Source organism: Myxocyprinus asiaticus, chromosome 32 (assembly GCF_019703515.2).
Source record: "Myxocyprinus asiaticus isolate MX2 ecotype Aquarium Trade chromosome 32, UBuf_Myxa_2, whole genome shotgun sequence".
NCBI lineage: Eukaryota > Metazoa > Chordata > Actinopteri > Cypriniformes > Catostomidae > Myxocyprinus > Myxocyprinus asiaticus.
In genome coordinates, this window is record NC_059375.1 from 24,424,472 (window position 1) to 24,442,614 (window position 18,143).

The following is an 18,143-nucleotide window of genomic DNA, read 5'->3' on the forward strand; positions in this document are numbered from 1 at the left end:
TAGGAGAGTTATAGTGATGTAAAGAGAAAAGAAAATATATTTTACAGGTGTACTTTAAGTCTAATACTTTATTATAATTATATATTAATATGATTATACATATGATATACTCTGCACCCATCTACTGAGGTACTTCAACTTGAGAATTAACAGTCCTTGCGTTTGAACATCATATTTACGGGCAAATTGGCGTCATTTTTTTTAGACATTTCTGTTGAAGCAAAGAATTGTGGGTTATGGGTGCTCACGAAGCATACACCTCATGCATCCTCCGAATTCCCATGAAAGAAGATCGCATTCGAAGTGTCCTACTCACTTTTATTAAACGAGACAGCCTCGATGACGTATGCGGCCGACAAATGCGACCTCCGGAGGACGCAGCCTTCCAAACGAGACACAGCCATACTCTGGTGGCTAAAAGTTTGGAATAATGTACAGATTTTGCTCTTATGGAAAGAATTGGTACTTTTATTCACCAAAGTGGCATTCAGCTGATCACAATGTATAGGCAGGACATTAATAACATGAAAAATTACTATTACAATAAAAAAATAAAAAAAATGTTCATAACTTCTTAAACTACTTCAAAGGGTTCTCATCAAAAAATCCTCCATGTGCAACAATGACAGCTTTGCAGATCCTTGGCATTCTAGCTGTCAGATTGTCCAGATACTCGGGTGACATTTCACCCCACACTTCCTGTAGCACTTGCCATAGATGTGGCTGTCTTGTCGGGCACTTCTCACGCACCTTACAGTCTAGCTGATCCCACAAAAGCTCAATGGGGTTAAGATCCATAACACTCTTTTCCAATTATCTGTTGTCCAATGTCTGTGTTTCTTTGCCCACTCTGGCTTTTTCTTTGCAATTCTTCCCATAAGGCCTGCACACCTGAGTCTTCTCTTTACTGTTGTACATGAAACTGGTGTTGAGCGGGTAGAATTCAATGAAGCTGAGGACATGATACCACTTATTTTCTTTTAGATCCGATACCAATAATTTAATGTCCAATATCGTCGATATCGATACCAGTACAGATACTTCTAATATTTGTTTTTTTTTTTTCGATTTCTTGGGGTAAAATTGGTCATTTAAAATATTATTTTAAGTCATAATTATTTTTTTTTATTTTTTTTTTTTTACATTTGTGAGACTAAACAGAAAATTATTAGACTTCTGTTTTGTTTACCCTTACACAAATTAACCATGGTTTCACTACAGTAACTATAGTTTAACCAAAGTATTTAGTTAAACCATAGTTACCACACAATTAACCATGATTACTACTACAATATTACTTCAGTAAAACCATGGTTAACTATTTTTTTATGACTTATTAACAACAATTACACACAAACAAATTTTTAAGAAATTTCACCTTTAGATATGTTGTTATTTTAGTGTGAATTTACTCCAGAAGCTGTTTCTCTGATTTTCTCTCATTACCTCTACAAGGCACTGACCTCTCTTGTTTTAACGAGCCTTGTGATGGCACAAGTGCTTGTCTGCTTGTGTCTTTCAGCATTTATGCATGTTAAGATGAGCAGAAGAAGAAATAGTTCCCATCCTGCACAAGTATTTGCATATATAGCCTAATCCTTTTTATTTCACTTTGAAGCTTTTGATTATTGTTCATGTTCATGGTAACCAAATAATAATATCCCTAGTTTACATTTTTATTTTTTATTTTTTAGAATCAATATTTTTGTGTGAGGATCGATATTTTTGTTACAACATCAGTATCGGAAGTATCGATACTTGGATCGATCCGCCCATCCCTACTCAGTGTACCGCCCATAAAATGACTATGGGACCACTGCGTTATGCTGTTTTATGTTCACCTTTTAGGCTCCAGCTTCAGACGGGCTCTGGTTACGCTCTCTATTATGGTAAAAGCGCGGAGGTTGTTATCTGATTATCTGTTTTGGTCCCCCGAAAATGATTATTGGGAGAGAATGAGGAATGCTGTAGGAATGTCTGCCTGCCACAACCGGTGGAACAACCAAAAAGCCCTCTGTTCCACAAGACCTTTAATTCGTTCAATATCGATATTTTCTTTCCTTCTTTACACTAATTTTGTTACTTTTAATTTTTACCAGTTCAATTAATATTGTTTCAATTAACATTGTTCTATTGATACTGACTTTTATGTCACATTGGAAAGTTTGATTCACTGTTATGAAAATCAACAGCTTTGGCAATATTGATATTGCATGCACTACAGTCATGCCAATAAAGCTCACTGAATTGAATTGAAATCGAAACACAATACCTAGCAAGTTTCTACAGCCACCGTAGAGTGAATGTGTACGCATGCGCCCATCTCAATTCAACAATGGCGGCCTCCTTTGGTGTGTGTAGGTTACACATAAAGGGTTTAGGAGGGCTTGTTAGATTCCGTCTTAGAGTGGAACCTCAAACGAAAAGAAGAGTCGCTACAACTACATCAGCAGTCAAAGTCCAGACAGGGAACAAGACAGCGAAAGCCGGTATAATTGTATTTATTTTCTATATGTTTAGCATGTAAGCTAGTGATCAAATCAGATCAAATCAAATCACTTTATTGTCACACAGCCATATACACAAGTGCAATGGTGTGTGAAATTCTTGGGTGCAGTTCCGATCAACATAGCAGTCGTGACAGTGATGAGACATATACCAATTTACAATAAACATCAGATTTACACAACACAATTTAAACATCTGTTATACACATAATTTCACTCAACAGTATACAAATAATAACATACACTGTACAGTATACAATACGCACTATATAGATACACATTATTCAATAAAAATAAAAAATAAAAATATATAAAAAAGTATATATATATATATATATATATATATATATATATATATATAGAATGTACAGTATTGTACTGTATTGACATTCAGGCTGCCGGTTGATAGTCAGTTGTTAAGAGAGAACATAATATAATAATAATAATAATAATATAATTTATGACAGTCCGGTGTGAGATATAAGAGTAAGGGTAATAAAGTGCAGTGCTGATGTATTTTGATCGTGAGAGATCAAGAGTTCAAAAGTCTGATTGCTTGGGGGAAGAAGCTATCATGGAGTCGGCCGGTGCGGGTCCTGATGCTGCGATACCGCCTACCTGATGGTAGCAGTGAGAGCAGCCCATGGCTCGGGTGGCTGGAGTCTCTGATGATCCTCCGAGCTTTTTTCACACACCGCCTTGTATATATTTCCTGGAGGAAGGGAAGCTCACCTCCGATGATGTGTCTGGCAGTTCGCAGTGCTTTGCGGTTGTGGGCTGTGCTATTGCCGTAGATACAGCCAGTCAGGATGCTCTCCACAGTGCAGGTGTAGAACCGTGTGAGGATGTGGCAGTTCATTCCAAACTTCCTCAGCCGTCTCAGGAAGAAGAGGTGGCGATGAGCCTTCTTCACAACGACTTCAGTGTGGACAGACCATATGAGTTCCTCAGTGATGTGGACACCCAGGAACTTGAAGCTGCTGACTCTCTCCACTGGTGCTCCATTGATGGTGATGGGACTGTGTTCTCTGTCTTTTCTTCTGAAGTCCACCACAAGCTCCTTTGTCTTACTGACATTGAGGGAGAGGTTGTGCTCCTGACACCAGTGTGTCAGAGTGTGTACCTCCTCTCTGTAGGCTGTTTCATCATTGTCAGTGATCAGATCTACCACCGTCGTGTCATCAGCAAACTTAATGATGGCATTGGAGCTATGTGTTGCCACACAGCCATGTGTGTACAGGGAATACAGGAGTGGGCTGAGAACACAGCCCTGCGGGGCTCCAGTGTTGAGGGTCAGTGATGAGGAGATGTTGCTGCCTATTCTAACCACCTGGCGTCTGCTTGACAGGAAGTCCAGGATCCAGCTGCACAGCGAGCTGTTTAAGCCCAGAGCCCGGAGTTTCTCATCTAGCTTGGAGGGCACTATGGTGTTGAATGCTGAGCTGTAGTCTACAAACAGCATTCTCACATAAGTGTTCTTTTTTTTCCAGGTGGGAGAGAGCAGTGTGTATTGTAGATGCAATGGCATCATCAATGGAGCGGTTGTTGCGGTAAGCAAACTGCAGCGGGTCAAGAGAGAGTGGCAATACAGAGCAGATGTAATCTCTGATTAGTCTCTCAAAACATTTGCTGATGATGGGGGTCAGAGCAACAGGACACCAGTCATTTAAACAAGTTATTTTTGATTGTTTTGGAACAGGCACAATGGTGGATGTTTTAAAGCATGTGGGGTCTACAGACAAAGAGACGGAAAGGTTGAAAATGTCCGTAAAAACACCAGCCAGCTGGTTCTTGCACGCTCTGATGACGCGGCCCGGAATGCCGTCTGGACCCGCGGCTTTGCGGATATTCACCCGTCCGAAGGATCGGGTTACATCCGCTACAGAGACGGAGAGCGAACTAACCTCTGTAGCTTCAGCCGCGAGAGCTCTCTCCACGAGGGCGGTGTTATTTCCCTCGAAACGAGCATAAAAATTATTTAGCTCATCCGGTTCATGGCGGAGTTTTTATTCCCTTTAAAGTCCGTGATGATGTTAATTCCCTGCCACATGCTTCTAGAGTTGGTGGTGTTAAACTGTCCTTCAATCGTACTTCTGTACTGGCGTTTTGCGGTTCTGATAGTTTTTCGGAGGGCATAACTGGCTTGTTTATGCTCCTCCACGTTCCCGGAATTAAAAGCGGAGGTCCGCACATTAAGTGCCGCGCGAACATCGCTATTGATCCAAGGTTTCTGATTCGGATAGATTCGTACAGTTCTGGTCGGAACGACGTCCTCTACGCACGTTCTGATGAAACACATTACGCTATCAGCATAAAGCTCGAAGTCGTCATCAGAGGCGGACCGGAACATCTCCCAGTCCGCGTGATCAAAACAGTCTTGTAGCGTAAAGTCTGATTGGTCCGACCAGCACTGAATCGTTCTGAGGGTGGGTGCTTCCTGTTTCAATTTCTGCCTGTAAGTGGGCAGAAGCAGAATGGAAGAGTGGTCCGATTTGCCAAATGGTGGGCGGGGGAGGGATTTGTAGCCATCCCGGAACGGAGAGTAGCAATGGTCCAAAACCCGGTCCCCTCGTGTGTTGAAACTAATGTGCTGGTGATATTTTGGTGCGACTGATTTTAAACTGGCTTTATTAAAGTCCCCGGTCACAATGAACGCGGCCTCAGGGTGCGCGGTTTCCTGCTCACTTATACTCCCATACAGTTCCTTGAGTGCCCGGTCTGTGTCGGCTTGTGGGGGAATGTACACAACAGTGATAATGACCGCTGTGAATTCCCTCGGTAGCCAGAATGGTCGACACAGAAGCATAAGAAATTCCAGATCAGGAGAGCAGAAAGACTTGATAGAATGTACGTTCCTCTGATCACACCAGGATTTGATGATCATAAAACATACACCACCACCTCTGCTTTTACCTGAGAGGTCTTTCGCTCTGTCCACTCGGTGCACGGAGAACCCCGCGGGTTCAATGGCTGAGTCTGGAATCTCCGCAGACATCCAAGTTTCTGTTAGGCAGATAATGCAGCAGTCCCTTGTATCTCGTTGGAAAGAGATCCGCGCTTTCAGCTAGCAGAGCTTGTTATCCAGAGACTGAACATTTGCCAGTAGAAACAGCGGGTCGGCATTGAGGAATGTGAAGTCCGGTTTACAGTGTGAGATTGCTGAACCAATGTTCAAAAGTGTTTGTCTGTCGTAGACAATAAGGCAGACAACATCCAAGACAAAAAACATAAGAATTGTGAACAAAACAAACAAAACATTACTATGTTGTGTCGGAGCTCGCAACGCAGCAGCCATACTTGGCTGAGTTCCTGATGTCAGTGTATAAAGAATGACAGCCTTAAAACTTGCTCAAACTTAAAATTTTACCTGACATATCTTTTGTGAAAGGTACATACCAGCCAAATGTTTTCATAGCTGATGAAAATGACGATCCGCATGACCAAAATAAAACTAACTCAAGCCTCTTTCCATTTGCTCCACTTTTTTGATCACGAAAGCAAAGGAGAGTAAATCATTTCAAGCAATCCAGGAGGAGAGAAGAGAACGAGCTGAGAGATTGGTCTTGATTAGCTGCCCGGCTAAGATCAACGAAAATACATTTTTAGATTACCTGTCTAAACATGGGACAATCAACAAGCATTTCTTCAACAATAGCTACGTAAGTCAGTATGAGAGGACTTCAGCAAGTCCATGATGACACTAACAATTCATTTATTATATCAAATCAGCTCTCTAATGTTTGATCACAAAGAACTTTAACTGAATTTGATTCAGTTGTTCTTCGCTTTGCACATGAAATAAGTGCACTTGTCACCTCATTCTGTGTGTTTCTGTAGGGAACATGTGCAGTGGTGGAATTCTCCAGCCGAGAGAGCATTGCCTCATTGAAGGAGTGCACTAACATACCAGCTGTCCAACATGAAGCTGCAGTGCCTTTCAAATCCTGTCTGCTTTCATTGAAATGGACTGGGCCAGGCAGTCAGTCGGGCAATCATCCTGTGCCGAATTTCCATGAGCAGTCCGCACCATCCATTCCTGACATCATCCAGCTGCTCTCTGAACAGGACAGCGTAAGTGACATGTCATAATCAAGTCTCCTAGAGCTGATCTGTTGTTGTTTTTTGGTTTTAATCATATGAGATATTAGGCTCATGAAAGCTTATTATGAGAGGGTATGAAATGGGTAGAGGTTAATTTTAAGTTTTATGTCTGCTGGTTTTAGCTTCAGAACTAAGGACAATAAGCATCTCTTCACATTTCTCCCTCAGATAGATCAGCAAATGCAATGTCTGACAGAGGCCTTACAGCTCACAGACAAGAACATTAGTATGCGGTTTCTGGTCTGTTCTCTGCTCAGAGACATAGCTGCAGCATATTTCCCAGAATGCATCATCAGGCCTTTTGGTTCCACTGTCAACAGTTTTGGCAAACTTGGCTGTGACCTCGACATGTTTCTGGACCTCGACGGCATCTATGCACCAGGCCAGAGAACGGTCTGTTCTGTGGTCTTCAGTTTAAGTAGATTGAGTAATTTCACTCTCATCTCTGTCCTGACTCGATCTCATATGTTTGTAAATAAGACTGGAAATCCCATTAGTTATTTTGGACTTTGTTTGTTAAGACAGAGTTTTTACAATTAATTTGGGCTAGAACAAGTATTCTTTTTTTTTTTTTTTCACTGATTATGAAATAACCTTTCAAACAGGGCTCAGGAATGTCTCTGGAGTACCAGGTGAAGCGAGGGGCATCAGAGCGGGTTGTGACCCAGAGTATCCTCTCAGTCATTGGGGAATGTGTGGACCAGTTCGGCCCTGAATGTGTAGGGGTCCAGAAAATTCTCCAAGCTTGATGTCCTCTTGTCCGCTTTGCTCACTAACCCTCTGGCTTTCAGTGTGACCTCACTGCCAATAACAGGTATTTATATATTTTTTGTTAAAGTCACTATCTGAACCAGCAGTTGTCAAAGAGAGCTTTACAATAGCAGCTTTTCCAATATTGAGCCAGGGCTATCAGCTGGTCAGCCGGGGCCAATAACCTCGAGCCGTGAGACCAATGTCTATCTGCATTCCCAACATCGGGCCAGTAGCCCCGCAGTGTTGCCCTAAAACCTGCCCTTAGTACGCCGCCTTGGTGCCAACGTCACACACCCCACTCATTTCACAAGCAAGAGGGAAACTCAAACTGAGGAGGCTAGCTAGCCCTCTAAATGAACACGAATTTGTACTTTGACCGTACATTTTTTTTTAATCATGTTTTCGTTCAGCAAATGACGCATCGGTATGACGTTGCACATTTTCCTCAACCCAAATATTCAGAAGAGCCCTGATTTTGTCTACCGACCAGTACTGACGATTCTTCATTCTCTGTTGATCTTTTGAGGCAAGCTGGTAGCTAGATATTAAAAATTGGGAAATGAGTATCTTGGTGCTGAAACCTTTCATCTGACTCAGTGAATCTGACCCCGCCTCAGTCCCCAGTTGGCCTTCTTTGGCCCAAGGGTAATAAGACTGACACTGTAGGGGCCGCAGACCCCCTTTTAAAGACCCCTCTATTAGAAGTTTATATCAAGCCTAAATGCAACTTTTTGTCCCTCTGTTAAAATAAGGTCTGTATTCCTTATACACTGTGTGCATATAAAAGACAACACAAGATGGAGAATGTGTGGCGAGAGAAAATGCATTTAGAGGAAAAATATACATTTTACTGAAGGTATATTTATTACTCTGGGAGCACGGACGTTCTAATTGCAGTCTCATATAAAGATGTCCATGAGCTGAGAAGGAAAGTGACGGATAATATCGCTTATCCCCGAGAAAGACTTTTAAGCTGGTGTGATGTGATCATTAAGGGAACTCAGTTCATTATTTCACTCCCGTTTACACTTCCCCAAAACAAAGGTCACCCTGCCTGATGTTTCCTTTTAGAACGTGATGCACCAGCAGTGCACAGAAACCTGCTCAGCTCTTTTTGTTGTGCTGGTATACTGGGGGTCCCCTCACGGGCAGAGCTGTGGGTTATGAAGGGAGATTCCCTGCTGTGTACGTTGAATAATGTGTACTGCGTAATGAGAAACCCAGAGCTTGACTTGTCTTTCTGTTTATGGAGGAAAATGTGTTTTAATCACAGAACAAGAGCAAAGCAATTGTAAAAGGACTAGGAAACATTAAATGCATTTAGTCAAATGTATTTTTTGAGTTAAATGGTAATTCTTTCAATGTTCTATTTTTAGACATATATAGCGGCCAAACCTAGGTGTTTTGTTTTTTGTTTTGACACAGTTTCTCACACAGTTTTAGATGTGGCACCATTTTCAATTGCCCTGACATTTTGCGTGGTGGTGTGTATGTTTCATTTAATGTAGGGTGGTGATGAAGAGTTCCGAAATGCTGTTTCTGTACGGGCAGCTGGACCCTCGTGTTCGGCAACTGATGTTCAGCGTACGGTGCTGGGCTCGAGTTCATAGCATCAATAACAGTATTCCGGGACCATGGATCACCAATTTCTCTTTAACAGTCATGGTATTGTTCTTCCTTCAGCTGAGGAGTCCTCCCATATTGTCCACACTGGACCAACTGAAGGAGCTGGCAGGTATACCCACTCTTACTTTAACAACCTTACTTCTGTATTGTAAGCTGGTACTGATTAAAAAGTACTTGACTAAAACTGTAGTCAGTAACATAATCTCTCAGATTACATTTTAAATTAATATAATCTGATTGCTCTTGGATTTCTTTAGGAATAACTTCTGACCTAATTCTTGTTTATTTGATGTCACATGGATTTGAGTGGGATACTTAAGCTTGTACCATTTTGACAATGTTGCTTAAGTGCATTAAGGAAAACTCACTTAAAGCTGAAGTACAGTATGTAACTTATTCTGTGTTAAAATAATTTTTCTTATTCCATCTTAATATGCAGAGACAACTATTAGTAAGCTATTTATAGGTTCATTTTCTCAAACTGTAAACACTGTTTCTGTTGCACTTTCAAAATTGCTTTTTGTTTTGAGTGACCGCTTAGACCCACCCCAACAACATTACTCAATGGCGTGAGTTGGGGGCGGGACTATCTCTTTATTTGACCAACGGATTCCGAAAGCGAAGTTTATTTTTGCAATTCCGTTTGGTGGCGCTAGTGGTGCAGAAATGACATACTTCAGCTTTAATGGATCAAAATATGAGAATTTATATGATTTTGTTTGTGTGTTTTACTCACTATTCTGTTTCTGAATGGAAGAAAAAAAGGCACTTAAAATTACAAACGGCATCCACGTGTGGTAACAGATCAGACAAGTTATATTTGTGAATCAGCGTTACAATATATATATATTTTTTTTTACAAAGGTGCATTTATGTACATTTTTGAAGCTGAGTACAAAAGCAATTCATGAAGCTAAAACTAACTTTACCTCACTAATGCAGTCTGCTCATTTGAAAAGATTTGACGAACGTCTATCTGGTGTAGGCTGATTTAGAATGAAAAATTAAAATATTTAAAAAGAAGAATGAAAGAGATCAAGAAATTGTGAACAATTAACTGCCTTTGCCTTATTAATATGTAATCCTACTGATCTAATTACAAATATTTGATTTTTGTAATCTGATTACATAATCCAGATTTCATGTAATCTGTTACTACCCAGCACTAGGTATTTTAATGCAAATGTATCTGTCCCTTTATAGAAGCAAGTAAATTGGGCAGGTGCCAACATGGAGAGGCTACCTGGCATGCTTTTAATCCTCAGAAACCATTAACAAAACGTCATGTTAGAATACTTGATAAAAAAAAAATATGACCCAGACTACTTTAAATGAATATGAGTTCACTTGCAATGAGGTTTGTGCTGACTACATTGTGTTATATACAATTAAATTATTAGCTGTAAAAAGAGCATGAAACACTTCTTAATTTCTAATGTAAGAAAAGAGTTTCGAATATTTTGTATTCCCGAAAAAAACATAAGTAAAAACGTAAGAATTCAAATTCTTGGAAAGAAAATGTCTTAAAAATCGTCGTAAGTAACATCTTAAAGTTAGGATAATTTCACAGTGGTCTGTTGAGGTGTTCATGATTTTACTGTCTTGTTTCAAATGTGACACGTTCTTTCATGAGTCAGAAGTCGCAATGGGCTGTTTAAGTAGAAATGTGATTTTAGGCCAAAACACGTTTTTGACTTGTGTTTCGTTATTTTTATTTTCAGCTTTCAAACCATGCAAATGTTATCACGAAATTCAAATAGTAAATGTGGTTTTGAAGTTTCTTAATGTGGTGACCAATTATGCTAGTCAGTTGAAATGGGTGCGCTGCAGATAGCCCTATCTCCATAATTTTACAGTCCATAGAAACATAATAATTATATCATTAGAAAGCTGAGACTGTCTTCCACCACCCTATACCCCATCACTTATTTTCCGGCGTGATATAATTATCAAGCTTCCCAAGGAGAACTTTTTCCTTGCAGTAATTTCTTTAACAAGAACCTCCAGCTCTTGTCTACTGAGGTTTTTTTTCTTTTCTTTTCCTCCATGTCAAATTTAAAGTTGTCAAATGGTTACAATCAAGTAAATTCTATGACGGTTAATGTCGTTAAACTAACACATCTCACGCATTTTACATTGAAAAAAAATATTGTGAAGTTCTTGCTGCTTAAAAAACAAAACAGTTAACAAGTGTTGAAGTATTGAATTTGTTGTGTTAGAAAAGTCAACCTCATGAGCAGGCTAATCAGATAATGTCAAAGCCTTTTTTTAAGAAAAACAAATTCTTAAGAAAATATTTGAGATCTTCGGAATGTTTCAAGTGTTGCACTTAGGAACATTCTTACAAACTTCTGATCATTTTTCTTTTTCTTAAGAGCATTTTTGTGAATCTGGCTCTTGAAGCAAAACAAGTTGAAAACCACTGGTCTATTGCACTACATGTTCTCTCGCCAGTCTGTCTCAGGTTCTCTCCTCCTCCCACCATTGCTTCCTCTATTTGTACTTCTCTATCTACTGTACATTTGAATTATGGTGGCTAAAAGAGCAGAGTTTTCATGAGACGCTCCTGTCTCATCCACTGTGGCTCCAGTAAAGTATAGGGGCTCAGCATTCATCACACTGTATGGCACTACTTCAAGTCTGCTGTCTTACGCACACAATTATTGTGTCTAGTCTGCCAGGGTCAAGGAGACTGACTCCACAATAGTGATACAAAATCTGTCTCTGTGTGGAAAGTCACTAACATTATATTAATGTTTTGTGTGTTTGTTCTCTCCAGGACCAGCAGAGAAGTGTGTCATTGAGGAGAATGACTGCACTATTGTCAGTGACCTCAACAAGATTACACTGCAGAATAACACGGACACATTAGGTGAGTGGAGTTCATGGATCATTTTCATAATTCATATGAACTTAATTAAACGTTTTACCCATGCACAAAGAACACATTTTTGTTGTGCTACTGTAATGCATTACATATTTACAGATATATTTATCTGCTGTTTAGTTTATTTTTTTGCTTCTCCCAGTGAAAATATTGCAGGAGTTCTTTGAGTTTTATGGCAATTTTTCCTTCAAGGCATCAGTCAATATAAGGAAGGTGAGTCATCCACTGATGACACATGCATGCATGAGTGCACACACACACACACACAGGGGACGTTGCTGACGTGTTTGCGGGCCTTCCAAAAATGGCCACCAGAGTGCGATATTAAGTCAATTAAAAGAAATAGTCTAGGCACTTAAAGCATTTTAGCTATTTCTGACAGCAGTGAACAAGTCAGATATGTGTTTTGATTAACTTTTTTTAATCTAGTTATTTGTCTACAAATTATTTTGGTTTGTGAAATCCTTTAAACCATTGATTTCCATGCTTTTGTCTGATTTATAATAGTTCTTCTGCATTTTAATGTGCATATCTTGGAGTATATATATATATATATATATATATATATATATATATATATATATATATATATATATATATATATATAAATTATATCTTGAAGTCATTTCTTCCTCCCAAGGGTATAATATTATTTTTAGACTTTGCTTAATTAGCTCCATGATTAAAAATGCAAAGTCCATCCTTTATTGAAATGTGTGTTAACTTCTCTACTGTAAAACTACTGTCACGAATCATTTTAAGAATATATCATATGCACACACTGTGTGCAATATCAGTTGTGATGTTGTCAAGAACTCTCCCGTCACCTTTTACATTGTAAAAACTTGTATTAAAGTATTTGTAAAGTATTTTTTTCTGATTTTCAAAAAAAAAAAAAACATCCTTAAGAAAAAATTACTTGAAAAGCATTTAATGACATAAGATATTAAGTCTTGTTTTCTGAGAAATCAATACATTTAATGGGTTTTATGCTTAAAACAAGAAAAAAACAACTTGTTTTCCTTTTGAATCAAGTGAGATTTTTTTTCTGACCCCATTGGCAAATATTTTTCTCTTGTTAAAAGTATAAATGCTACAAAATTTTTAGGCTTGGGACTGAAGTCTTTTTCACACATCGATCATTAGAAGATTTTCCGGATGATTATCGATATATATTGGGATTTTTTCAGACAGAAGTAGTCTTTGTGTTTACAAATATATTTCTTAACATAACTTTGGTAAAGTGTGAGCGGCAAGGTAAATGAAAGAGGGTTGCACACCGGACTTGTCTGGCAGATGACATGGCGCGTTCTAAAATTCTGCTCAAAACTCTGCAGCGTCACAGAGCGTAACTCACATAGGTTATTAACTCGCATATCCATTAAATTCGACCCAAATCATTATCAAAGGACATAGATTATTTACTCTAGTATTTACTGGATGATATATTGTGGATATGCATTTTTCATATAGCCTACACAATGTTTTTCAGTTACAAGTATGTCTTTTTTTGGTTTGACATCTTGAATGAAACCTCTTCAAAGATACATAGAGAGAAATTACATAATCATTTCTAATCATTCAGTTTGTACAGTTAAACCAGTTTCATACACTAACCTGCAAACTCATCAATGTCACTTTCATTCTTGAAGTACAAAAACCTTCATAACATTTGTGTATGCGCTTCCTGTGCAAGGAAATCTAAAATACCCGTCCTATGTTATGATACTTGTGCCTTGCAGCTTGCTTCAGTAAATGTTATATCACCCCCTTGTGGTTTCCCAACGCTATTATGCCAGACATTCAGCAGAAGCCCGACTGAGTGAATTGGAAAGCATGCAAATTAGGCTTCTAATTTAAATGTTGACTAATGTTAATATATTGATGCCTCAAAAATGTATTGATATTTATGACATGTCTTGAAATTGTATTAGATTTCTCTGAAAACAAGACTTATGTCATTTTGCTTCTCAAGTAAATGTATCTTGTTTTAAGAATATTTAGATATTTTTACTGGAAAACAAGACGAGAATGCTCAAAAAGAAAATATCTATTTGCAGTGTATTCCCTCTATCCATAATGTCTTCTCTCTGAATTGAAGAAACAAACATTCACCACTTTGGCAGGTGCTGTCTAATTTGAAATAGTATGCACAAAACAGGCTTTATTTAGAAGGGACATACAATCAATTCAATTGATTCATTTAATCTGATTGAATTTTCTAAATGCATTTCTTGTTTACTCGTGTAGAATACAAGCTGAAATGTAGACACTTATTGTTGCATTAATACTGTTTTTATGTTTGAGTGGCTGAAGGCATAAATATGTTTTATACCTTTTTCACCAGGGAAAAGAGCAGATCAAACTAGAAACAGCTGCTTTGCACATCCAGAACCCATTTGAAACTACTCTAAATATTAGCAAGACTGTTAACGCTACACAGCTCGAACGTTTTGTGGGACTTTGTCGAGAAAGCGAATGGCTTCTCCAGCAGAGAGAAGTTCTTAACAGAAGTTCGAGCCAATCAGCTGAATCAGTCTCACCGTGGGGGTTTACTGCCCTTCTCCTTCCTTCAGTCACTTCAGGAGCAGAGGTGAAAAGTCGCAGGAAGAGAAAACTGGAACTGGCTAGTACAAGGATAAAGAACCTGTTAGACTCTCTGAAGATTAAAGGTGGTGAAACTGCAAAGAAAGGAAGTGCTAACCCTAGGAGGTGATATGCTCAGTTTAACAGGGGGAAACAGTTCTGGAGGGTCAGTAATTAAGAACGTCTTAAGATTTTACATATTTAAATGCTCAGAGGAAATAATGAGAGGTTGATATATTTCTACATTTGGAGTCAGGTTTTGATATAGTTAACTTTCTGAGCTGGATTGGCAGTGTGACTAACATTCAAACTTACTCGGTACGCTGTGATGAGAAGTTATGGTGCAATTTTCCTCTAAAAAACTAAGACTTCCCCTAAAAGTATTTTGCATGAAAGGAAAACTTTGTAGATAACATGATATAACATGGGAGGCAGAGGTCCGCTACAGTCTTTGACTCTTTGAAAATGGAGCTTGGTGGTTGTGCTGATCTGATAACAGCAATCATTACAGTTTTCATAGCAGTGAAGCAGAACCTCTGAACACTAAACAGCTTACATAAAACAGAAGTGAAGTTTTGATTTAGTTAGATCACATACAGTACATGTACAGACTCAATTCCTTTCTTCTTTGCCATACCAAAACTGTGGCCTAATGACTGAATAAATCATTATGTAAAAGCAGAGGTCAAGGTTATCACATCAGTATGTGGTCAGAAGTACAAAATATAATTTAAGTTTACTGTCAAACAGTGTACATAACAAATGTTTTTTTATATTAAATTAAAAAACAAAGATATTATAATCAACCCAGTATGGTTTGTTCCATGTTAAATGTTGTTGGGTGACTTCTTTTGCAATCTTTCAGGGAAATGTAGTAAACAATATTGATGACTCTTCCTGCACTTCACTGATTTGTCTAATCAGATGCTCTCTGGAATGAGGTTGTCTCTACCACTTATACCACCTGTGACCAACTAGCAACCTTCATATCAGGATTCATGGCTATGACGTAACTTAAGCCTAATGGGCTATTTAAAAATAAAAGGATAAAACAAACCCTTCAATAGGAAACAATATGAAAAGTATCTGTGCTTGTCAAGCAATTTCACAGGGTGTTTAAGAAGTATTTCATTCAGGCAGGCTAGTGTGAAAAAATTCACTCTGCTCATTGAAGGATCACTCATGAATGGATGGAAGATGACTGAGGTTTGTGTGGGAACTGAGAAGAGCTACAAAGCAGGGAGCTTTTTTATAGGAAGGCAGGAAACAGACTCTGAGAAGATGGAGAGAAGTTGAAGAATATTGACAGATGAAGAGGAAATAGTAAAGGTGTTTTGAGACTGTATCACATAACAAGCACTACAAAGGAAGGAAAATGATAGTGGGAGAGGATGAAAGAGTGTAAAGTCTCCTGGGAGCACTGGTTAAGAGTAGGAGTGTGCACAGCGGTTTTACCACTTAACTTGATAAGGTCACAGAGAAGTTGAACCCATGCCTCTCAACCTCACAACTTCCACTCTGAGGAAGAGAAAAACTACTGAGTTGATTTTGAACTTTAGCCATTCTACAAGAAGATGAGGAAGGTCATAGGGTCTTGGACAGGAAGAGGAAGAAATAGAAGAGTGGGCCAAATACTCAAACCAAATCCCTAAGCATATTTACAGGTGAAATACCACCCCAAGCTGCCCTATGGTGGATTTATCCAAACAGCTGAATGGCTTTGGGATATAATGAGCTTATATGTGTGTAGCATTAATCTGTTGATCAATCTCTTTATACCTCATAAGCATGCCTAAAGTAAAAGTATTCACAATGACAGGTTGAGAAGTATAGTGAACCTAGATACAAAAGTTGTGCCTCCCACAAGTTGTTGATTCATTGTTGGAGTATTTCTGTGTAATATTGTTAAAGTACCAAATAGTCTGTAGAGTGTTGAGAAAAGGCTAAAGCTGATGATCATCTGAGGTGGTGGACTGTTTTCTTTGCTCAGTTCTTGGCATTGCAAGACATAATAATGATGTGATTAGGGTCACTAAATTGTAACTGTTTCCAGAACTTAACTTGGATATTGGCCTAATTCTGCCCTGCATGCATGATTTGTTATTCTTTGTTATCATAAGAAGTTCCTAACTGGTTAGTGGGCCCCACACCTTGCTGGCAATGACCTCAATTGCTGATTGTGGTAGGTATCTACAGGATATTGTCTTTTTATTCCATCTTCCTCATTGTGTATGTATTGCTCCAGGCAGGGGCATAGGAATCATTTGGAAAGAAAATGGGGGGTATGCATTAAAATATGGGCCTTTGGGAAGTCAGTCATATCCAGCGTTTTATTTTTTCATACACTGACGCTGGACCTACTTGTTTCAGTAAAGTTCTACTACGATCTGAGAAGCTAACTTCAAAAGTAAACATTTGAACATATAAACCATTATTTTGGTTCTCCCAGAGAACATTCTGTGTGTATGTTTGGTCTTTGAGAGAGTCGACTAGTAGAGGCTTCCGCTGGGTCTATTACTTGTAACTTACGTTACCATTTTTCCTTCATACTGTTTCCAAGCAAATTAAATTCCTTAATATATAATGATTGTCTAGTGAAGTGAGTATTGATACGACCCCTAGCTCTGATCCAGATGTGTTTTTTTTTTTTTTTTTTAATGCTAAGAGTTGTCCTTTGTTCATATTGTCCAACTGTTCTCAGTAGTACCCTTGGAGTATGTTTGTCTTTGAGTATGTATAAAATGTATACTTTCATTCTTTTTCTCTCCTCCAGCTTATTCTTGGCTCCAAATTTCTCTCCCGAGCCTGAAAGAATTTTGAAAGGTGGCTTGAGGGTTTGCAAAACACAGGGGGGGATTTGCAGTAAAAACAAGATGAAATGAAATGGTCTTGGCTTTGCTGTCTAAGTGGAATTTCGGTCAAAACCTGTGCTATTTACAGTCTCTTTTGAGGATTCTGTTGGTTAGGTGCAAATAACAATTTTAAAGCCTTTGATATTTAGAAAATGCTCCGCATATTATTTTACATCTTTCCAGGCACTGATTGGTGTGACGTTAAAATATGAAATGCTGGTATGTTTCTATACTGTGTCCATAGCTGAGACATGTAAATTTTTTATGTGACTCTGTAATTAAATGACCTCAATTCCTCCTGTGGTATCATTTACTCCCAGGCATAATCTGACTTCCTTTTCCTTCTCAAGTCCATTGTCCAGAGTCAGCTATAGGCCATTCCCAATGCACATCTTATGCTTTTGCCAAGCAGTTACCAAGTAGTACAAAACACAAACTTGTCCTGTGTCCTTATATTTCTCTTTCCTTCTTGAAACATCAGTCAGCAGTTGTATGTGCTTTAAAAGTCCAATTTCAGTGTCAGTGCGGTTGTTACAAAGTCGGACTAACAGACTTAGCTATGGAGATAATAGCTCTTCTTCGTCCATTATGTACACGTTAAACAGGCCACAATTGGTCTTACCGTCTCTCCGAATTTACCACTTCCTCAGCTTCCTTCAAATATTCAATTGCGCATGTGTCATGTATACTTGGACAGACAGATGAAGACTGTAGCTTGACTATGCAAAAACCTGCTACAGCTTAAATATAACTGCATGTCAGCGTACTGAGTGAGAAGACCGTCTCTAAACTGTCCTATGCCTTTCTGCCATCTCTTTTTCTCATATCATA

At 38.7% G+C, this 18,143-nt stretch overlaps 1 protein-coding gene across 1 annotated transcript; it reads left to right on the plus strand.

Annotated features, from left to right (window-relative positions):
• Window positions 1-1,801: 1,801 nt before the first annotated feature.
• LOC127423206 (poly(A) RNA polymerase, mitochondrial-like) lies at window positions 1,802-17,590 on the plus strand. The gene is given in 10 exon segments (XM_051667347.1): window positions 1,802-1,889; window positions 2,277-2,489; window positions 6,006-6,166; window positions 6,345-6,578; window positions 6,777-7,001; window positions 7,214-7,422; window positions 8,870-9,096; window positions 11,767-11,859; window positions 12,017-12,087; window positions 14,222-17,590. Coding segments are annotated over 10 exon segments (1,890 nt in total). The 3' UTR covers window positions 14,591-17,590.
• Window positions 17,591-18,143: the final 553 nt, after the last annotated feature.